At 38.6% G+C, this 18,793-nt stretch overlaps 1 protein-coding gene across 5 annotated transcripts in view; it reads left to right on the top strand.

The window, feature by feature from the left end:
- The window catches only part of ARID4A (AT-rich interaction domain 4A), a 50,017-nt gene extending 33,782 nt beyond the window's left edge, over positions 1-16,235 (top strand). For 2 of the 5 annotated variants that reach the window (XM_051622649.1, XM_051622648.1), the window contains 13 exons: positions 1,771-1,865; positions 1,991-2,088; positions 3,581-3,809; positions 5,668-5,918; positions 7,364-7,561; positions 8,764-8,848; positions 9,007-9,208; positions 9,420-9,482; positions 10,426-11,556; positions 11,740-11,844; positions 13,031-13,246; positions 13,469-13,615; positions 14,208-16,235. In XM_051622649.1, coding sequence (XP_051478609.1) covers positions 1,771-1,865; positions 1,991-2,088; positions 3,581-3,809; positions 5,668-5,918; positions 7,364-7,561; positions 8,764-8,848; positions 9,007-9,208; positions 9,420-9,482; positions 10,426-11,556; positions 11,740-11,844; positions 13,031-13,246; positions 13,469-13,615; positions 14,208-14,311 — 2,924 coding nt within the window. In that variant the 3' untranslated portion in view covers positions 14,312-16,235. The remainder of the gene's footprint in view (positions 1-1,770; positions 1,866-1,990; positions 2,089-3,580; positions 3,810-5,667; positions 5,919-7,363; positions 7,562-8,763; positions 8,849-9,006; positions 9,209-9,419; positions 9,483-10,425; positions 11,557-11,739; positions 11,845-13,030; positions 13,247-13,468; positions 13,616-14,207) is intronic. The other 3 variants (XM_051622652.1, XM_051622651.1, XM_051622650.1) reach the window with 3 other exon arrangements.
- The last annotated feature ends 2,558 nt before the right edge of the window (positions 16,236-18,793 follow it).

The raw sequence follows: 18,793 nt of genomic DNA, 5'->3' as shown, positions 1-18,793 counted from the left end.
GTTACAATGCTACTAGTGTAAGACACATATCAGAAGTGCATGCACTGTGAGTAGAGGGCAGGATATACCTGCTGACTTGGGAGAACTGCAGTTGTGGTAGGTCTGACACTAAAATGGAAGGGTTTTTGTTCCTTGGCTGCAATTTGAATACTCTTACGTGTTGTTAATCCTGCAATAACCTTGGTGGAGGTAGATTACCTTTTTACTTTTTTTTTAAGTTACCTGAGTGGTATTTCCATAGCAGCAAGTAGCACAGCAAATGTTGGTCTACTTGAATTTGAAATAACCAGAGCTGCAAGTGAAATATGAAGTACATGTAATGTCCCAGTATTTCCTCCTTTCTTTTTTTTTTTCTTTGGTTTAAAAATTGGGGGGAGAAATCAAGTTACCTTTGTGAAAAAGGCTCTGCATCCCTGTTAATGAGGTGTGTTCCAGACCACAGAATTGTCAAAGAACAGGTCCAAGTCTGTTTAGTATTGCCAGTTCTTATCACAGATTTAGAAATTGATCATGTTGTATAGCAAAGTATACTGGAGTTCCTCCAATATAATTTTGAGGCCTCCTGTGTATAACCAGTGTCTCTGGAAAATAAACTGTCTTGGGGGGAATAAGAGGCTTTGTCACAGGAATAAAAAAGATCTTACTGCTGTTGGACTGATTTTCTTTATTTTCTAGTAGCCTGATTCTTCCCTCTTTCCTGTTTTCCTCCTTTACTCCCTTTCTTGAGCACTCTTAGACCACAAACCAAGTAGGGGTTGTGTCAGGGACATGTAGAGGCACAAGAAGAAAGCATTTGTGCACTGGATTTGAAGACTCAGTCCAGCAAATGCTCTTTATGCTCATGTGTTGATTGCTCAATGCACAGAAGTTTTTCAGGACTGGGTTTTCCTTCCTGCCTGTCTACTTGTTTATTCTCTCTGTCCATGCAGCAAGATTTCTGTTCCCACCAGATTTGTTCTCCATTCTGTTCTCTTGGTGTGAATATTTTGATTCTTCTAACCGTGATTAGTTTTCCCCAAGTCCAAGAGAATTCTTCCACTGATTCCAAATATAATAGCATGAAGATGAAGGAAGATGAGGGAAGCAGCAGGGAGGAGGTTTGATAATCTTCTGTGCTGGGAGGAATGCTGTCTCTGTACACTGCCACTTGCCCCAAGTCAGATTTGGTTTCTCCTTTTGCAATTAATTATTGTTCTTTAGATCATTGCCATTCATCAGATTAGAGTTCTTTCTTTTTCCTGGTGCTGTCCCAAATACTTGTAACCTTTTAGGGTTTTGTGCTTTTCCACATTCTGACAATTTCCCTGTGTATCTTTTTTCTAATCCAGCATTTCTGCTTCTTCCCCATTCCATTCCAACCAGTGTTCTGAGCTAATCTCTTCACATGTTGCTGGATTCCAGCATTCATCAGACGTTCTGTAGAGGTTGCTGCAATTCTGGTTGTCCCCCTACTCAAGTGAGGGAACAGTGGGATGCAGGCAGTTGGATGGGGATTATTACACACATCTGAAAAGGAGGTCAAGAAATCATCATTACCAAGCAGCTGGTGCCACTGTGCTAATAACCCACCCAGAAATATGTGATTTGTTCCCAGAGGATGAAGCCTTAACTGGCGGTTGGAAACTATCGACTAGTGATGTATCTTACAACTATTAAATACAGATTTAAAATGTGGAAAGGTAGTAGTGAAAGATGTGCCAAGGGAATGGAAGAAGCAGTTTGCTGTTCTTTGTGATAACAACTCTTTGTTTCTGGTTTTGTTTCATTTAGGTACTCCTATCAATAAACCACCTGTTCTGGGCTACAAGGACCTTAATCTCTTCAAACTTTTTAGACTGGTGTATCAGCAGGGTGGGTGTGACAATGTAAGTGTTGGATGCTTCCTGAGCTAAATGTTCATTCTTAGGTTGTGTTAGATATCATTCCTTAATGTTCTTGATTAACAAAACCTGAAAACTTCCTTTTCTTTTTTTTTTCTCTTTCCCCAAAGATTGAGAGTGGTGCTGTATGGAAGCAAATTTATATGGACCTTGGCATTCCTATTTTGAACTCGGCTGCTTCCTACAATGTAAAAACTGCTTATAGAAAGTAAGTTCTTGTATCAGGGTGAAAACATTTCTCCTTTTTCTTTGTTGCATGTACAGTATTGAGCAATTTATGATACTTTAGTGAAACAGTGGTTGACATTCTTCAGTTAATGAACAGTTCTTAGCATTTTCCAGTGCTGAGGATTGAAATGGTGGAGGAAAGGTGAAGAGTGCTCAGGGCTGCATAAGTTCCTGTTGCTCTGATATTTAGAATGCTGCTCATTTTCTTATCAAGAAGCATTTGCTTTCAGCATGTGATGATGCCATTTCAGAGGACAACAATGGAATTTGTGAATAAAAAAAAAGCTGTGGCAAATTCAGCTTTGCAATTTATGGTGATTAAGAGGAACAGACTCTGTCTTCAAGCTGTAGATGCTGCATGCAGGGAGGATAATTGTACACCAGCTTCTTTAGCTCCCTGAAAAACATTGATAAAGACAGAAGACTTGTTTCAGATTGCATATTTAAATATAATCTTTTTGGAATCTGTAGAATAATGGTTGTAGGGCTGTACATTGCTATGGTGGATGTGACAGTATTAAGTAGTAAAATCATTGCTTGTAATGAAAAAAATGTATAAATCTTTTTATTCTGACCCCTGGTTTTCAGTTGTTTTAACTTTAAAAATGGAAACCTTCTAGGAATGACAATTTTCAAGCTCATTTGTCTAAATAAAGATTATTTATATTTATCCTTCTGGAAGTCTGACAAGAAACAATTGGGCTTTTTGAGTAAAAGGGAAGAATGAGGTTCTCTTGACTCGAACCTAATGTCCTGAATGTCCTGAAATTTGACTGATTGAATAGGGATGACTAATGACTCAACTCATGTTAATGTTGATGAAGATGAAAATATTCAGACTATCTTCAGTGGCATTTGAACTGGGCACATATTTAAGGTTTGTATTTTACAGAGAAGAATATTTCTCATAGAAAGTGTAATTGGTGAATATGTAGTAGGTTGCTGTTACAGTGGAAATAATTATGTTGTATGAATGCATGACAGTATGCTGTAACTTGCATATTATTCTTAGAGGAATAAGCTAGTTCATATCTCTTGCCCATAACTGGGTTAGAGTGTGCACACTGGCAGTTACCAGAGAACAAGCTGATGTATGGCCAGTTGTTACCATGTGGTAACTTGTTTCTATGCCCATATTCAGCTGCTGGGCTGATCTCAGCTGTCACTGTGCACTTCCAAAACAGACTACGTGTTCTGAAGCTTTACTGTTGCAAATTCTGTTTTGGGAGGAAGTTAAATTTGTGGGGAGCCACCTCTGTGTGTTCTTCCTCTGACTTACATGCATAATTGTTTCCTTTCAACATCTTCTCTGGCCCTTTATTTTTTGTTTAATTGGGTTTGTTTCTTTTGTTTGTTTTTTTCCTGAAGTTACTGCTCCTCTTGCTTTTCTGTGAGCAGGAGAAATAGATTTTACACACTTCAGTAAACAGAAAATAAAACATGAAACATAAACAGTTTCTTTGTATCTGTAGGTATCTTTATGGTTTTGAAGAGTACTGTCGTTCTGCAAACATTCAGTTCAGGACCATCCATCACAATGAACCAAAAGTGGTAGAAGACACACAGAAACACGTGGAACCAATGGAGGAAAGTGTAAAAGAGGAACAAAAAATGCCCCCAACAGAAATTAAAAAAGAAGCGGAAGAAAATTATTCCAGCAGTGAAAGTGAAAAAGAAGAAATAGAACTAAGATCCCCAAGGGTAAGTGGCTGGAACTGATTTCTATTTAGTACTTACAGAACCCCTTTGTACAGTGAGCAGTTTACATAATGAGTTTCCCCTTGTGGAATGATGATGCATTTGAACTGGCATACTTGGACAAGCACAGGGTTCTGTGAAGGCAGAGCTGGTGTTACCTTCGTTATCTTCTACCTGTGGATAGAATCAGTTTTGATGATTTCTTCATATTCAAAACCATCCGTGGGGTTTGCCCAGTCTGTGTGGGATGTTGGACATGTTTGGATTCAGGGATAGCTTGAGAGCTGCTGAGAGCTGTGGATCATCAGAACAGTGAAACTCAGCAAGGCAGTGCTGGTTGTTGGTGAGACTTTCCACAGGCACATGGAATCTGGAGCTTTCCGGCAAGAAGCAGAAATGTGGAGGGAGTGCTACAGCTTTGAGAATCAAAGGAGGACTCATTTCTCCAAGTTGATTTTTATCACAGTATCTCTTCTTTTAATAAAACAAAAACTGCAATTTTACAGTGTGTAGATGGAAGAGGAACACTTAAGTTTTGTCATCTTTTGTCACTGGATGCTGCAGATGTGAGGGTTCTATTAGTAGTCACATAGGTAAGACCAGTGAGTACTGAACCTGGTGGAGAACACAACCAAGACTCTTATGGTTTTGAATATGACTCTCTAGCACCTCTCTTAATTTTGCTAAGAGGACATGTGTGTTCCTTAGCAAAGCATCACTACTGAAGGAAGAGGAATGGCTGCTTTCAAAATTGTTTGAGTTCTCAAAGGATTCTGTTCAACTAAAATGTAATTCTATTCAAGTCATTTTGCAAACCAGCTTCTCAAGCAAGTATGGTCTTTTAAATCAATAGATGAAAAGACACACCATAAACACAAGCTTAGATTTGTATTGCATATTAAGTTTATATCTAAAACTGCAAGTGATTTTTTCCAAGCTGTATCAGCCTTAATGAACTTCCTTGCATGATATAAGCTGTGTTGTTTTGTGTTGTGTTGTTGTTTTTTTTTCATTTACTTCTTGTTTTTGAAGAAAAATGGTAAGAGGATAATGAAATGGAAGGATTTTTGGTCTTTTTTTTATTATTGGTTGTGTATGTTAATTTGTTAATAATATTATTTGGTTATGTATTTTATTACTTTATTACTCCAGTCACCAGCTGTCTATTAATGATGATTTTGCCAAAGTGGTTACCATTATACTACTGTGACTTTAAATTATTATAGTGCCTTCATTACTGTTGTCTCTGACTGGCCTCCAGATAATTAATCTTGCATTCATAATGTATTTTAAGTGTTCTGATCACAAAGAAATGACACTATCAGGAGACTTTCCATAGTAAAAGCCTCTCCTGGATCTTCAAGAACCAGTTGCTGCTAATCCAGACAGCAAGTGTCCAGCTATTCAAAGTACCTTCTAAAAATGCAATACTTAGTTTTTATAAAGCTGACAGATTTCTGCTCTGTGAAATAAACATGTGGCTACCAGGATGCTGAGGGAAGATGCCTTCTCTTCAGTAGTCCTGTGCAAGCACTTCAGTGAATGCTGTTGCTGTAGCTGAGAAAGCCATTTTGGCCCTTTCTATCAGGGCAAGAGACCTTACAGGTCCAAATGAATGTCCTTAAACCCTCCAGAAGTTCATGAGAAGCTTGGCCTCTTTATTCTAGACCAAGCAGAATGGCTTTATTTCACTCTCTTCCTTGATAACAGGACAGTTACTTTAAGATTTTAGTGTCATTTTAGTGTTATCTCCAACCTTTCCTCTGTACAGGAATAGTGTTTCACTTTTGGCTGGGATTTGGAGAGGCTGCACAGAGAACAATGGACAGGAGTCATTAAAGTGATGTTATTTCTGTTCCAGGGACGCAGAAGACTTGCCCGTGATGCAACCCCTGCTAAAAAGGAGAGTGAAGAGGATAAAACACAAGACAAATTAAAAGACAGTAACAAAGAAAACAAAGATATAGAGGAAACACCTGAGAATGCAGAAAAGAAAGAAAATGAAACTCCACTGGGGAGAAAAAGTACACCAAAGCAAAAAGAGAAAAAAATTAAAAAACAGGAGGATTCTGATAAAGAGTCAGATGAAGAGGAAGAGAGGCAGAGGGAGAGGTAAACATGGACTTGGATCACCTTCTTATGTCTGTGTCATGGTTGAGCCATGCCCCAAGCAGGACTATGCACAGAGTTGGAGATCTTGCCAACTGAAATGTGGAATTCAGGGACCTAATCCACTCAGCCAGACAGGAAAGGGGAAATTCCATGTCAAGCTTGTAGAGTCTGCTGGACATTATGGAAGCATCTTTTTTCTGATAGATGCTAGACAGTCATTTTCCCTTTTATTTCCCTGAAGGTCTTGCCAAGGTTGTGTTGGTGTTTTATCACACTAGTATAGAGAGACACGAGTAGACCAGGCTGTAAGTACCCCAGATGCTTTATGGATGGTCAGCAGCTGTTTGGGCTGATTGTTCTGGCCAATTGAAATATAAATGGGAAAAGAGAGCCCCTCTTTTCCCATGGTTTTGTTTCAGTGCTTAGTGACCACATCTGGAGTATTGTGTCCAGTTCTGAGCTCCCCAGTTCAAGAGGGACAGGGATATGCTGGAAAGAGTCCAGCAGACGCTACAAGGATGATTAAGGGACTGGAACATCTGTCACACGAGGAAAGACTGAGAGACCTGGGATTGTTTAGACTTGAGAAGGCTGAGAGGGGACCTTAATATCTACATAGCCGGGGGTTGGAACCTGATGATCTTTAAGGTCCCTTTCAACCTTAACCATTCTTTGATTCTATGATAGATCGTCCTGATCCAATCCCCTGCATGGGCAGGGACACCTCCCACCAGACCAGGTTGCTCCAAGCCCCATCCAGCCTGGCCGTGAACACTTCCAGGGATGAGGCTTCCACAGGTTCCCTGGACAACGTGTCCCATTGTCTCGGTACCCTCAGTAGCACTGCAGAGCCCAGAGCTCAGAATTGCAAGCCCCATCAGCCCTTCCCAGCCTGGGCAGAAGGGAGAGCCAGTGGGCACCTGAAACACTCTTTAAATCACTTCTTTTTCAATGGAAGGATCTTTGTATCCATGAGAGGTTCACTAGGATGGCAATTCAGACTTTTGTGCACTGTTAGTGTTTATAGGCACCTGTAGCCTATAAACAAACTGTAGAATGAATAACTTTTTAATAGTGTGTTAAAATCAAGTGTGTTTTAAAAATTGTAGCTCCTCCTGTCTTACTTAAGAGCCAGACACTGAGTTAACTTATTCCTTTTTTTGTTATCAAAATATTAATCTAAAAATAAGAATCTTGAAGCTTCAAGATAGTTGTACACCTAATAAATAATGTAATTTCTCTGGATGTTTTTGGCCCTTACCCCTATTCTCTCCAAGTCCAGTCCTTGATTTAACAAGCAGTGTCCAAACTAACTTTGGAGCCAGTGCAGGATGCAGAAGTTTTTTTTCTTGCAACCTTTTTCTTTTGTAGTAGCTTGTCTACTCTAGTTAAATGTTAACACTTTATCACTAATTGGTGGGCATTTTAAATACACTTTACTGTAGGGAGGAAATTGAGAACAAAGGAGAATCAGAAGGTGAAGAGGATGAGGAGGACACAGAACCCTGCCTGACTGGAACCAAAGTGAAAGTAAAATATGGACGTGGAAAGACCCAGAAAATTTACGAAGCCAGTATTAAAAACACAGAAATTGATGATGGGGAGGTTTTATATTTAGTTCACTACTACGGTTGGAATGTAAGGTGAGAAGAACAAATTGCCTTTCATTTCTGTGTTAAAAGGATTATTTGCAAAAGAATTTTTGTTTTTAAGAAAAAAAAAAAAGAAAGGTGATCAGTGACTTGGCTCCAAATTGAATTATCAACATAACTGACTCTATTACACTTCAGTGTTAGTAATTGTTTTCATGGTATGACAGCATTGCATTGAAATCTCAGGATATACTTGTAAACATGTAAATGTTTCCAAGTTTCCATCCAGCTTAAAGTGAGTAATCCTCACTCCTCACAGGAGTATACCTATAATTTATTGTGTCAGCTGGTGTTAGCACTCTCAGATGTTTTTGTGTAAGGGAGTCTTTAATAATGGGGAAGCCATCTGCAATTTAGTGTTATCAAGCACTGAAATTTTGGCAACAACATTTATTCTTGCATTGAATGTTAATTGTGATTCTAAAGAGTGGTTTGTCCATGTGGAGAGGGTAGGAGAGGGCTAAGGAACAAAGAACTCCAGAAAAAAACTCATCAGATGCTTCTCTTGGCAGACATGCTTTATATTCAGCCCTGCTGTAGAAATGGCTTTTTTTGGTGGTCTTCTTAAGAGCCTGGTGATGATGTAAATACAAATCTCACAAAGTAGATATTTTTTAAAAACTAGAACACTTCTAGTATAAAACTAGAGGTGTTCCAAATCTGCACATTTCTAAGTAAGAGAGTTTCTTTGTGTGGCAACGTGATGTGTAGGGAAGTGTCCCCCCAGTGTCCCTTTCCCCCAGTACCTTCTTAATAAGTCAGGAGGTTTTGAGGAGCACTAGTGGGGTATGTGGGCTTTTCAGAGTCTCATCCAGTGTGTTGCTATGATTTCAAAACTTTTTTAAAAGATACATATTTTACTGTGGAGGCACGGGGTGGTGAAAACTGCCTTTTGTATATGATGTGAAATAATTGATAAACTTTATAGCTGAGTCAGATCCCAGAGTTCCAGTGCTTTGCTAGCAAGGACAGGGAAGTTTGCTCCTCTGTTCCCTCACCCCATAGCTTGTTTTTTGTATGGGCTAGAAATGTAATACATGTCTGTGATGCCAGATACTGCATGTGTGTCTAATAGATGCTCTGCTTCCCTCCCTCTCCTTCATGAATATTATCTGTAACTCAGTCTTTTAATCCTCCTGTTGCAAACAACTCCTGTGTATGCAGTAATCACAGCTGCTGCTCTTTACTTGTAGATATGATGAATGGGTGAAAGCTGATCGGATTATCTGGCCTGTGGACAAAGGAGGACCAAAGAGAAAACAGAAGAAAAAAACAAAAGTAATGGTTGTTTCCATAAGACTGTCACTGTTCCTTTTTTTTCTTTGAAGTTGTTCAGTCCACAGCCTAGATTTTTAATAGAAATGTAGAGCAAAATGAGAAGAAGTTTGATGATCAGCAGTGGAACATATTAGTAACGATTAATTTTCCCCCCTCAGAATAAAGAAGAGAGTGAAAAGGATGAGAAGAAGGATGAGGAGAAACAAAAATCAAAGCGTGGGCGACCGCCTCTGAAATCTACTCTTCTGTCAAACTCATCTTGCAGTTTATCCAAAACACCTAATAGTGAAGGTAAATCAGGAGCCAGGAGTGCACGGAACAACTTGTCAGATTCCTCACCAGTACCAAATGGAACAGAAGGTACATCTGGTGCACTCGTGTTCTGGCATGGGAGTGCATGTAAACAGGGATGTCGTGCTGCGCATTGGTGTGCCAGCTTCAGCAAGCACACTGCTGTCAGCAGCTCTGAAGTCCTGCTTAACCACTCAGTTGTTCAAGCAGTATAGCAACACGGTTTTTTTGGATGCAGATTTTACTCTGTAAAAATTAATACTTTTGATTTTGGTTTTAGCAACACCTCGCAGGCAGACCAGACGTAGATCAGGAATGTTTGATTCTGATAGAGGATCAAACGGTGAGTGATCTCAGTCCTGTGTTTGCTTTGGAGGTTTTTTCAGCACTTTTTTGAAAAGAGGTTTGATTTTTATTTTTTACCTTCCCCCCCCCCCCCTTTTGTTGTGGTTTGTCTTTTTCCCCTCCTTGTGAATTTACTGAGGAAGCAGTTGAGCTGACACTGCTTAGGAGCAGTTTGCTCACAGGAGAGCTATGGTATGGAAAGGACTGTGCAAGGCATTCCATATTCTTTAGCCAGACCCTTTCAGTCCTAATCTTGGAACAGACCAAATCTAGTGCTATAATGATAGTCTTTCATGTGCTAATTAAGTCCTCAACCTCAGTACTACATCATCCAGCAGAGCTGTTAATTATACACAAACGACAGCAATATTTTTGGTATTTCTAAGCCTCTCTGAACAAGAACTGAAGTGAAATCACTGTCTTCTTTTAGTACAGGTCTGTGAATAATCTTCTGGTAACCAATCAGTGCTTGCTCTGTATATGGTGTGTGATTCTGTGAAGAGTTTAGCAATGAAATGTCCATATTCTGGGGGGAGAAGGGTTGTTTTGTTGTTTTCTTCAGTTTGGGGGTGCATGGAGGGGAGGAGGCTTGGTTTTTGGTTTTTTACTGTCAGGTTGGGGAGGCATCATCCCCAGATGCATCATGGGAATCTAAAAATATTTTTGCTACTCTAAACTGTAATTTCTGGGCTAATTTGGGAAGTAGTTGAAGTACTACTACTGTTGTAGTACCTTTTTGAGGAAAAAAAAAAGAACTGTAATGAGTGTGTTGAATCACACAGAATTTTTAAATTTGAAATTGTTTCTTGTAATCTGATGTTAATACCATATATTACTGGGGGGGAAAAAATAGGTTTTGTGTGGCTGAAAAGAGAAATTGTGCTGAAATTGATGATTTAGGGTGCTCTTTTTTTTTTCTTTTTTTAAAAATTTTTTTGCAGATTCTGGCTCATCTGACAGTGAAGCAGATGAGTCATCTGAAAAGAATTTGAATGAAGAATTTTCTCCAGAAACTTCAGAACTGGAAAAAAGTGAAAAACTACATGATGAGAAGCTAGATGAAGAAAACCCAAAGATTCCTCATGCATTGAAAGAAAATGACAGGACTCAAGTACAGCCACTAGAAACACTGAAACTGGAAGTTGAAGAAAGTGAACAAATTGTTCAGATTTTTGGAAATAAAACAGAACACATAGAAGAAAACAAAAGAGAGGCTGAAAAATCACCTAAAGGAAAAGGGAGAAGGAGCAAGACAAAAGATCCTTCTTTAGAGAATGCAAAGATTGCACCAGGAAGCCAAGAAGAGGTGGCAAATGAATCTCTCACAGAATCTGAAAGATTAGACGTGTCTTCCTTGGACTGTAAGGAAACTTCCAGCACTACTGAAAATGAAGCAGAACCTTCTACTAAAGATAAGAAGCTTTTGAAAAGGAAAACTTTGGAACAGGCGTCGCCTGAGAAGAGAAATCGACGAGAGAGTGAGATGGAAGTGCCAAATATCATATCTGAAGAGAGGACCAATGAATGTACTGGAGCAGAGGAATGTAGAGTGCTGAATGTTGAAGAGTCCCTCAGAACTGAAAATGAGGAAATGCCATCCCTGGTGGCAGAATCGGTTCAGCAGGGTCAAGAGCTGAGGAATGAGACCTTCGAACGTCCCTCTGAAGAAAGTGAGAATGTTCCCTTAAAAGATGAGGATGACACGATGCCTCAGATCGGTCCTGAGACTTTGCTCTGCCATGAGGTAGACTTGGATGACTTGGATGAAAAGGAAAAGAGCAGTAGCGAAGACACACTGGCAGAAAAGCCAGACCCTAATTCTGCAAATTCAAATCCATCTGCCTTACCCCCTGCTGCCCCTTCCAGCTTCTCAGTGGCCTCACCTCTTGCCCTCAGCCAGGACGAGTCGCACAGCGTCAAGAGCGAGAGTGACATGACGATTGAAGTGGACAGTGTGGCAGAAGAGTCTCAAGAAGGTCTCTGTGAAAGTGAGTCTGCTAATGGGTTTGAAGCCAGCACGACATCAAGCAATTGCAGCATAGCTGTGCAAGAGCGAGAGATGGGAGAGAAAGGTGAGAAAAGACTTCTCTGCTGTAATGATTTCTGAAATTGGCTGAAGGTCTGGTGTTACTTACTAAAAATGGCTGGTTTGTTTTGTCTTCTGGTTAGAAATTCCTTCCTTGCTTGTAAAAAGAGCTCGTTTGTGGCAGAAAGATTTGAGGTGTCTTTTTTTTTTTTTTCCCCTTCTCACTTAGGACAAAAAAGACCCAGTGATAGCAATACTGGAACACTGGCTAAAAAACAGAAGCGTACCCCAAAGCGAACAAGTGCTGCAGCCAAAAATGAAAAGAATGGAACAGGTACATTCCTGGTGGGGGGGTCAGGGGGGGGAGGTTGAGCTGTCCTATAAACATGTCTGAGGGCCCACTGTTCTCACTAGTGCCCTTTATTTCTCTTGGATGGGGCTTACTCCTCAGTTTTTCATCATTATTATTGGCTGTTAAATGGAGAGCACTTAGCAGCTGCATGGTAGCAGTGTTGCTGGCAAATCTGTTGGCTATTTGTAATTACTTTCTTAGGAAAAGCTTTTAATTACTGTGTATATTAGCACTTACTAAGTATGATTTGGGAGAAGGGAGTTTGTGCTGCATAGAAACATCTCCTTTAAAGTCTTACAATAGCTGTTTCTCATAGGAAAAAGTGGATTTATGAAGTAAGAAAAAAATGTTTGAATATAAAGGATAACTTTTCAGTAAAAGGAATCTTTTGTGTTTATATCTCAAACATGTGACTTTTTAAACTTGCTGTAGAAATATGGTTTTTTGCATTTCTGTAGCTCTTTTTTAATTTGTTATGTTGAAAGAGTCAAAACATTTAGGCTTTTTTGTTTTAAACCATCAGACTAAAACATCTGACATAGAATATTCAGACATGTAGCATGCTGGTGTAAAACCTGGCAATTATTGTGGGAATGTAAAATATTTGTATATATAAAAATCACGTATTATGTATAATATATGTATAAAATTTATATGTAAAATATAACATTTTCTTTTACATGTGAAAGCTTTTATGCTTTTAGTCATGTTTCAGAACTGCTCCTTTAGTTTTGTGAAGCATTTTGGTAAATATACACAACCATGTGCTATCTACCTATACTAATACAACTTCATATTTAAAAAACAGGGATTCTAGTGTCTGCTTTATATTAGAACCTCAAAATCTGTATTTCAGGATAGATCGGTTCTCTAATATTTTTATAAGCTTCTTGCTCTTGTAAAAAACGTTTACTGTTATTTTTCAATTAAAGGTCTAATCAGCCCTCAACTTCTCTTGCACTAATGATCAGTACACTGGAGATTTCAGTGCACATTCTATTTGATAAATTTATATATTGAATCTTAGATGGTTTTTTTTAATATGCATTTTAGGATCTTTCAAACACAAAAGAGCAGCTTTTTCTTAACAGCTTTTTCTGACTATAACTACAGTTTTTAAAATGTCAAGGTTTTGGTTTGTAGTCCAAATACATTTATTTTACTGCAGGACAAAGTAGTGACAGTGAAGACCTTCCTGTCCTGGACAATTCAAGCAAATGTACCCCTGTCAAACACATAAATGCATCCAAACCACAGAAGATTTCTCGATCACCTGCAAGAGTCATTTCACCTCACATCAAAGATGGAGAGAAGGATAAACACAGGGAGAAACACCACCACCAGAATGCTTCTCCTAGAGTATACAAGTGGAGTTTTCAGCTCAGTAAGAATTCCTTAAGTGACTTGATTAGAGGGAATTTACAGGAAAATTTGTTCTTAAAAATGGGCAAGTGTGGGGGTTCTAAATTAGGTATAGGTCCCTTCTGGCATAGTTATGACAGCATGATTAATTTCCTGCAGCATCTTGCACGCTCTTTAAGAATTGCATTGGTTTGTTTAAAATCACCTTGCTGAAGCTATTTTTTCTTTACTTCCCACTTTTAAGATGAACTAGACAATATGAGCAGCACTGAAAGGATCTCCTTCTTGCAAGAAAAACTACAGGAAATACGAAAATACTACATGTCCCTGAAGTCAGAAGTAGCAACCATAGACAGGAGGAGAAAACGATTAAAAAAGAAAGACAGAGAAGGTAACTTCTGGATTTCTTTATGCTTCCCATGAGAAGTTAATTCTCTTGAAAATACATAACTCAGTGGGAATATATAACTTAGTGGTCACGGGGGTGTAGGGCTGATGGTTGGACTTGATCTTGAAGGTCTTATCCAACTTTTTCTGATCTGAGGGTAACTCAGAGCAACATGAGCTTGATTGACAGTGTTATTGAAAATAAGTGTTACCTCTTTATCCTGTTTGTGTGTGTTTGTATTTAGAAAGAGTATTTGTGGCTTTTTAGAACTTAAACCTAACAAAAATGTTCACTATTTGATAACTGTGTATTAGAAATTTGGACTTCCAAGTGTGAGCTAAATCTGGGTTTTTCGGTCAGCGTAAAGACTCAGCTGGTTGATTTTTTTCATTTGGTCTGTGGTGCAGAAAGGGTAAGATGACCCATCCAGTTCATGTAAATACAGCAAAGAAGCAACTGACAGAAAAATCCGTATCAGTATTCTGTGATGGGGCCACTTCTTTGAGGTCTTCTGAGCAACCTCATGACCAAAGAAACCTTTGTTCTGACCTGTGCTTTGATAATCTGATGCTAATCTGTTGTTCTTTCTATTCAGTGTCACATACAGGAGCATCCATGTCATCTGCTTCATCAGACACTGGAATGAGTCCATCATCATCTTCTCCTCCCCAAAATGTGCTTGCTGTAGAATGCAGGTGATACACATTTCTCTGCCTTGCCAGCAACTTGCTGCCATGGACATAAATCCTGAACTTCAACCACAGAAAGCACTCAACTGGTTTGACATTGCCAAGTATATTCTGTACACACTTCCACTGCTGGACTGTACCTGTTCTCCCCTCCAACCTTCTTCTTTTGTTTAATTTACTGTTCAGAGAAATTAAGCTCATTGGTAACTGAAGGTTTGTAGGCACAACGTGACACGCTTGTCATCGTGTTTGTTTGGGTTTTTTTTTGTTCTGGGTTTGTTTTGTTTTCTTTATTAATGCAGAGAAAGGGCACTTATCAAATTTGCAAAGTTATGTCCAGTGAAGCATTCAGGTGTTCTAGGGAGATCTTAGAGAAGCAAGTGCACCAAGCAGACACCAGAGTAGTATCAAAAAGGATCTTGTAACTGCTGCACTTTCACCAATCTCTTGGTGAGTAGTTCCTCTCTGTGGAAGCACTTGCTATACAGAACTGCCAAAGTATGTGTTCAGCAGTGTGCCCAGTTCTAAAGGTGTAAATGGGACAAAATAAATTGTGAAAGGAAGTGTAGTTGACTGAAAACTACAGTTGTAATAAGTCTTCCACTTTTTATAGGATTTTTGAGCACACGATTATGCAAATATTTTAATGTTTATTAATGTTTACAGTGGAATTGTGAATAGGTTTTCAGTGGACTATCTTATCCCTTGACAAAAATATTTTGTCTTTTTTCTATGTAATTTCAGAGTTTTTATTTTGTTACAAAAAGACGAAAAATGAAATATATAACAGCAATGAAGTTATTTAACAAGATTTCTAAAGCTGAAATTTTTGTGTAAAATAAGGTATCTTGCAACTTGTTAAATATATTTATTCAGACATTGGATGTTGTATTTTTATGTATTTTTTAAAATATTAATAAAATTGGAAAAAAAAAAAAGAATAAAATAAAATTCTAGGTTAGCTCACTCTTTTGATGAAACTTATTTACCAGTTATGGCTCTTAAGGAGGTTTTATCCAGTAGCCATGCCTGTCTTTCCAGTGGGTCTGTCTACATTTTCCTCCACAGCACGGATCTGTAAGCGGGCATCTGGATTAAACTATGGCTTTATTTGGAAACTTTGGCAGTCCTAGTACTTAACATTGTTTTGAGGAACAAAAATTCATTGGGTTGCCCTTAAGATACTTTGCCACAAGTTCTTACGTTCGCTGTACTGCCGAATGGATTTCTATCTCCCAAAGTTGTGATGCAACAATAAAGTAAAGCAACTGTGTATGCCTTGCCTGTGGATTGTCCCACAGACAGATACAGTTTGTAAATAACTCTTCCAAAACCATGTATTTAAACAGTTTGCATATACATGATGTATAAAAGTGATTTTTTTATCAATTTTTTTATCCATGTTTGTACATTCGAAGGGGGTTCTTAACCCCTTTTTCTGTGTTTAATATGCTGTAGAGTAATAACATAGATCCTCTAGACTGTATATCAGGATATTCTGGTTCACACAGCAGAAAAGTCAGAAGGAAACACTAGTGATGGCGTCGCATTGCTAAAATGGATGTTTCTTGAGATTTCATTTTACAACATTTGTCAACTTGTGATTCCAATTCCTTCCATTTTCGCAGAAAATTAAAGAAAAAGTACTCTTGTAAATGCACTTTTTCTGTCTTTTCTTAAGCAAAGCAGAAGTATTTCAATGTAAGATAAATATGGAGCTCACTAGACAGCATTAATAAAGGCTATGTTTTAAACATAGGCTTTATATTCTATTTTTATTTAAGTGATTGTTCTTGTAAATGTCTGGACTTACCTAAATAGGAAAATTAATCTCCGTAAGTTGTTGTAAGGACTTTTTTTTCAGAGCTAACTTTTACTGTTAATCTCATAACAGCTATGAATAAAAAGCAATACTCATTTAAAAGGAAACTACACGGGTCACATTTTCTCAGATTATCTTCCACGTTTAATATTTGCAGAAGTAAATTTTAAATACAGCAAAATAATAGGATTAGTGACATCTTCTGGAGATATCTAACCTCTGTCTGCAAACTGTGTGAGATCTTAAGCATATAGACACACCCAGCATGCATAGGTGCTGGCTGACGACAGGATGTTCAGTCTGTACACTTCTTATCTCTTAGGAATACTTAAAATCCTGACTGGAAGGCTGAAGGTCTGGTTCCATGAAGCATGGAAACCCCTTCTGGCAGATGGTTGCTCCTTGAGCAGCCACCTTGCTTCCTTACTTCCTCTTCCCACCTGTTTACCTTGCACTAGTACTTATCAGACAGACACCCCCAAGCCCTCCCAGTAACAGCTACCATCACTCTTCTGGCAAAACACTAAACCTAATGACTTTCTGCCAAGCTCCTGGCAAAGCCTTTAGCTTGTTATTGATTTCTTGCTTGTATCTTCCTGCCCAGGAGCATTATCAGATAGTCAGATTATTCACTAGATGTTTAAAGTCCTTTCTGATGACATTTAAAAACACCATGGGGACAAGAAGATTAACTCCATCATACAGGACTGTCACGTTCCAGAGGTGAAATCAAGAAGAAACCCCAATAGGTCTTTTATTTCCAACTTTACTATAATCCCCTTATTTCTTCTTTGTTGACATAACATCAATCCTCCAGTGTCTTCCAATGATTTGCATGAAAGTTTATTGCTGTTGAGGACATAGTTATTATCATTATACTGAACTGGGAATTATTTTTTTCTTTGTAGTAAGAGAGTGGGAGTCATGTTTGCAGGAACAATCAGAAATAAAGCACCCTCTTGGCAGGCTTCACACTGTTCTGCCTTCTCATCTTCTGCAGGTTTTCTCAAAATGTTGTATGTTGTTTCAAGTTTATTTAGGAGGTAAAAAGCCCTGTAATTAAGATTATGGGATCAAACACTGTTGAAACTGTAAAAAGAACAGGGCTGTAAGAGAATTCTGACCCAGCTCCTGAGGTGGATACAAAATTGTCAGATTTCTGGCAGATTTATTACCTTTGTATTAGCAAATATCTGAAAGTTGGGGAAAAAAAAACACTTGAAACATTTGCGTGCAAGGACATAAAGTAAGAAAAGGTTCATTTCCTTAGTTTTACTTCCAGTTTGTAAAGTAAAGCAGCTGCGTGTAAACTGAAAGAGTTTTTATGTTCTGTCTAAAGTGTAAGTTTAGCAACACCCATTTAAGTCTCCACTTGTTTCTGCTCCTCCGTCAGATTGGCTGAGTTTGAGAAACCTCTTGAATCATCAGTTTGAACAGATCAGGCAGGAGAAGCACAGATGCTGGAACAGTAACAACATCAAGCATAATGAATCTCACCTTGATGGGGAGCAGCAAAGACCTTTAACTTGAAGGACAGCAGTAGAAAAGGTGATTAAATCCTTCTCACTCTTTGTGGCATTTTGCACAAGTTCCACCTGAATTTTTTTGTTAAGTTGCAGTATTGGAATAATCCATAATAATTCTCATTTTGTGTGTAGGAAGACATGTAGTAATGGCTCCCAAAATTGCTTTGATGGGGAGCTGGGAAGAGAATCTGAAGCTTAGGATTGTCAACTCCTATGTTTCAGTCAGACTCTCCACTCTTGAGAGGGCCTTTTCTCTCCACACAGGGTTGTCAACCAGATAGAATTTCACATCAAAAATATTACTATACTTATAAAATGTTCTTCTTTTCCCCCTGGATAGCTGAGGTGGCCAAATGGGTTTTCTGGGCAGTGTTTACTGGAATTCTTTTACAGCAGTTAAGAACTGCTGTTGTGCTCTTTTTTAAGAAAAGAGCATGTTTGGTTTGATAGCTTGAAACAAATCTGGCAGATGAGTCAGAAGGCAGATTTACAAGCTGAAACAAAAGATGAATGTGTTAACAAAAATATGTCGAGCTGTTTATTTCACTGTGCCCTTGTGTTTTGCAGATATTGAGCTGTGAAATTGTGGTTATTTTTACTTCTCTGTGCTTGGGTTTTTATTATTTGCTACAATGTGCAGGATAAAGACAACCCCTGGAGATGTAAGGGGAACATAAAGCAGCGGAACCAACGGGGATGGTGCCAGAGACTGACTCACTGTAATTCCAGGGCTCAGGAAAAAGACATTTTATAATTAGCTCGCACTATCTACCAGCCTATTGCCCTCAAATTGTGAGCAAATCTGTCATTCTACCACATTATCCTCCACGAAATAGGAGGATGTTTTTAAGAGGTCTCTGGGAGAGTTTAAAATTACCACAAAGTATCTGGTATTTACTGGGGGGAGAGAGGGTTTGCTTTGGAAATCTGTGAGCTTTCCAAACTCCACAAGCATTTCTTAGCTTCATCCATTGTTTTGGAGGAACATGTAAATGAAACAATTCATGTTACAGTGTTACTGGGCTAAACAGGTGCTTGTTTTAATGCAGCTCGGTGGTGGATTTTATGATTAGTCACAGCCCAGTGACAAATACTCACTGCATTGTCACGTAAACTGGAAATCTTCATTGTGAAAGCAGCCTCT

This window comes from Apus apus, chromosome 5 (assembly GCF_020740795.1).
Source record: "Apus apus isolate bApuApu2 chromosome 5, bApuApu2.pri.cur, whole genome shotgun sequence".
NCBI classification, from domain to species: Eukaryota; Metazoa; Chordata; class Aves; order Apodiformes; family Apodidae; genus Apus; species Apus apus.
This window is presented reverse-complemented; position numbering and strand designations above follow the sequence as displayed.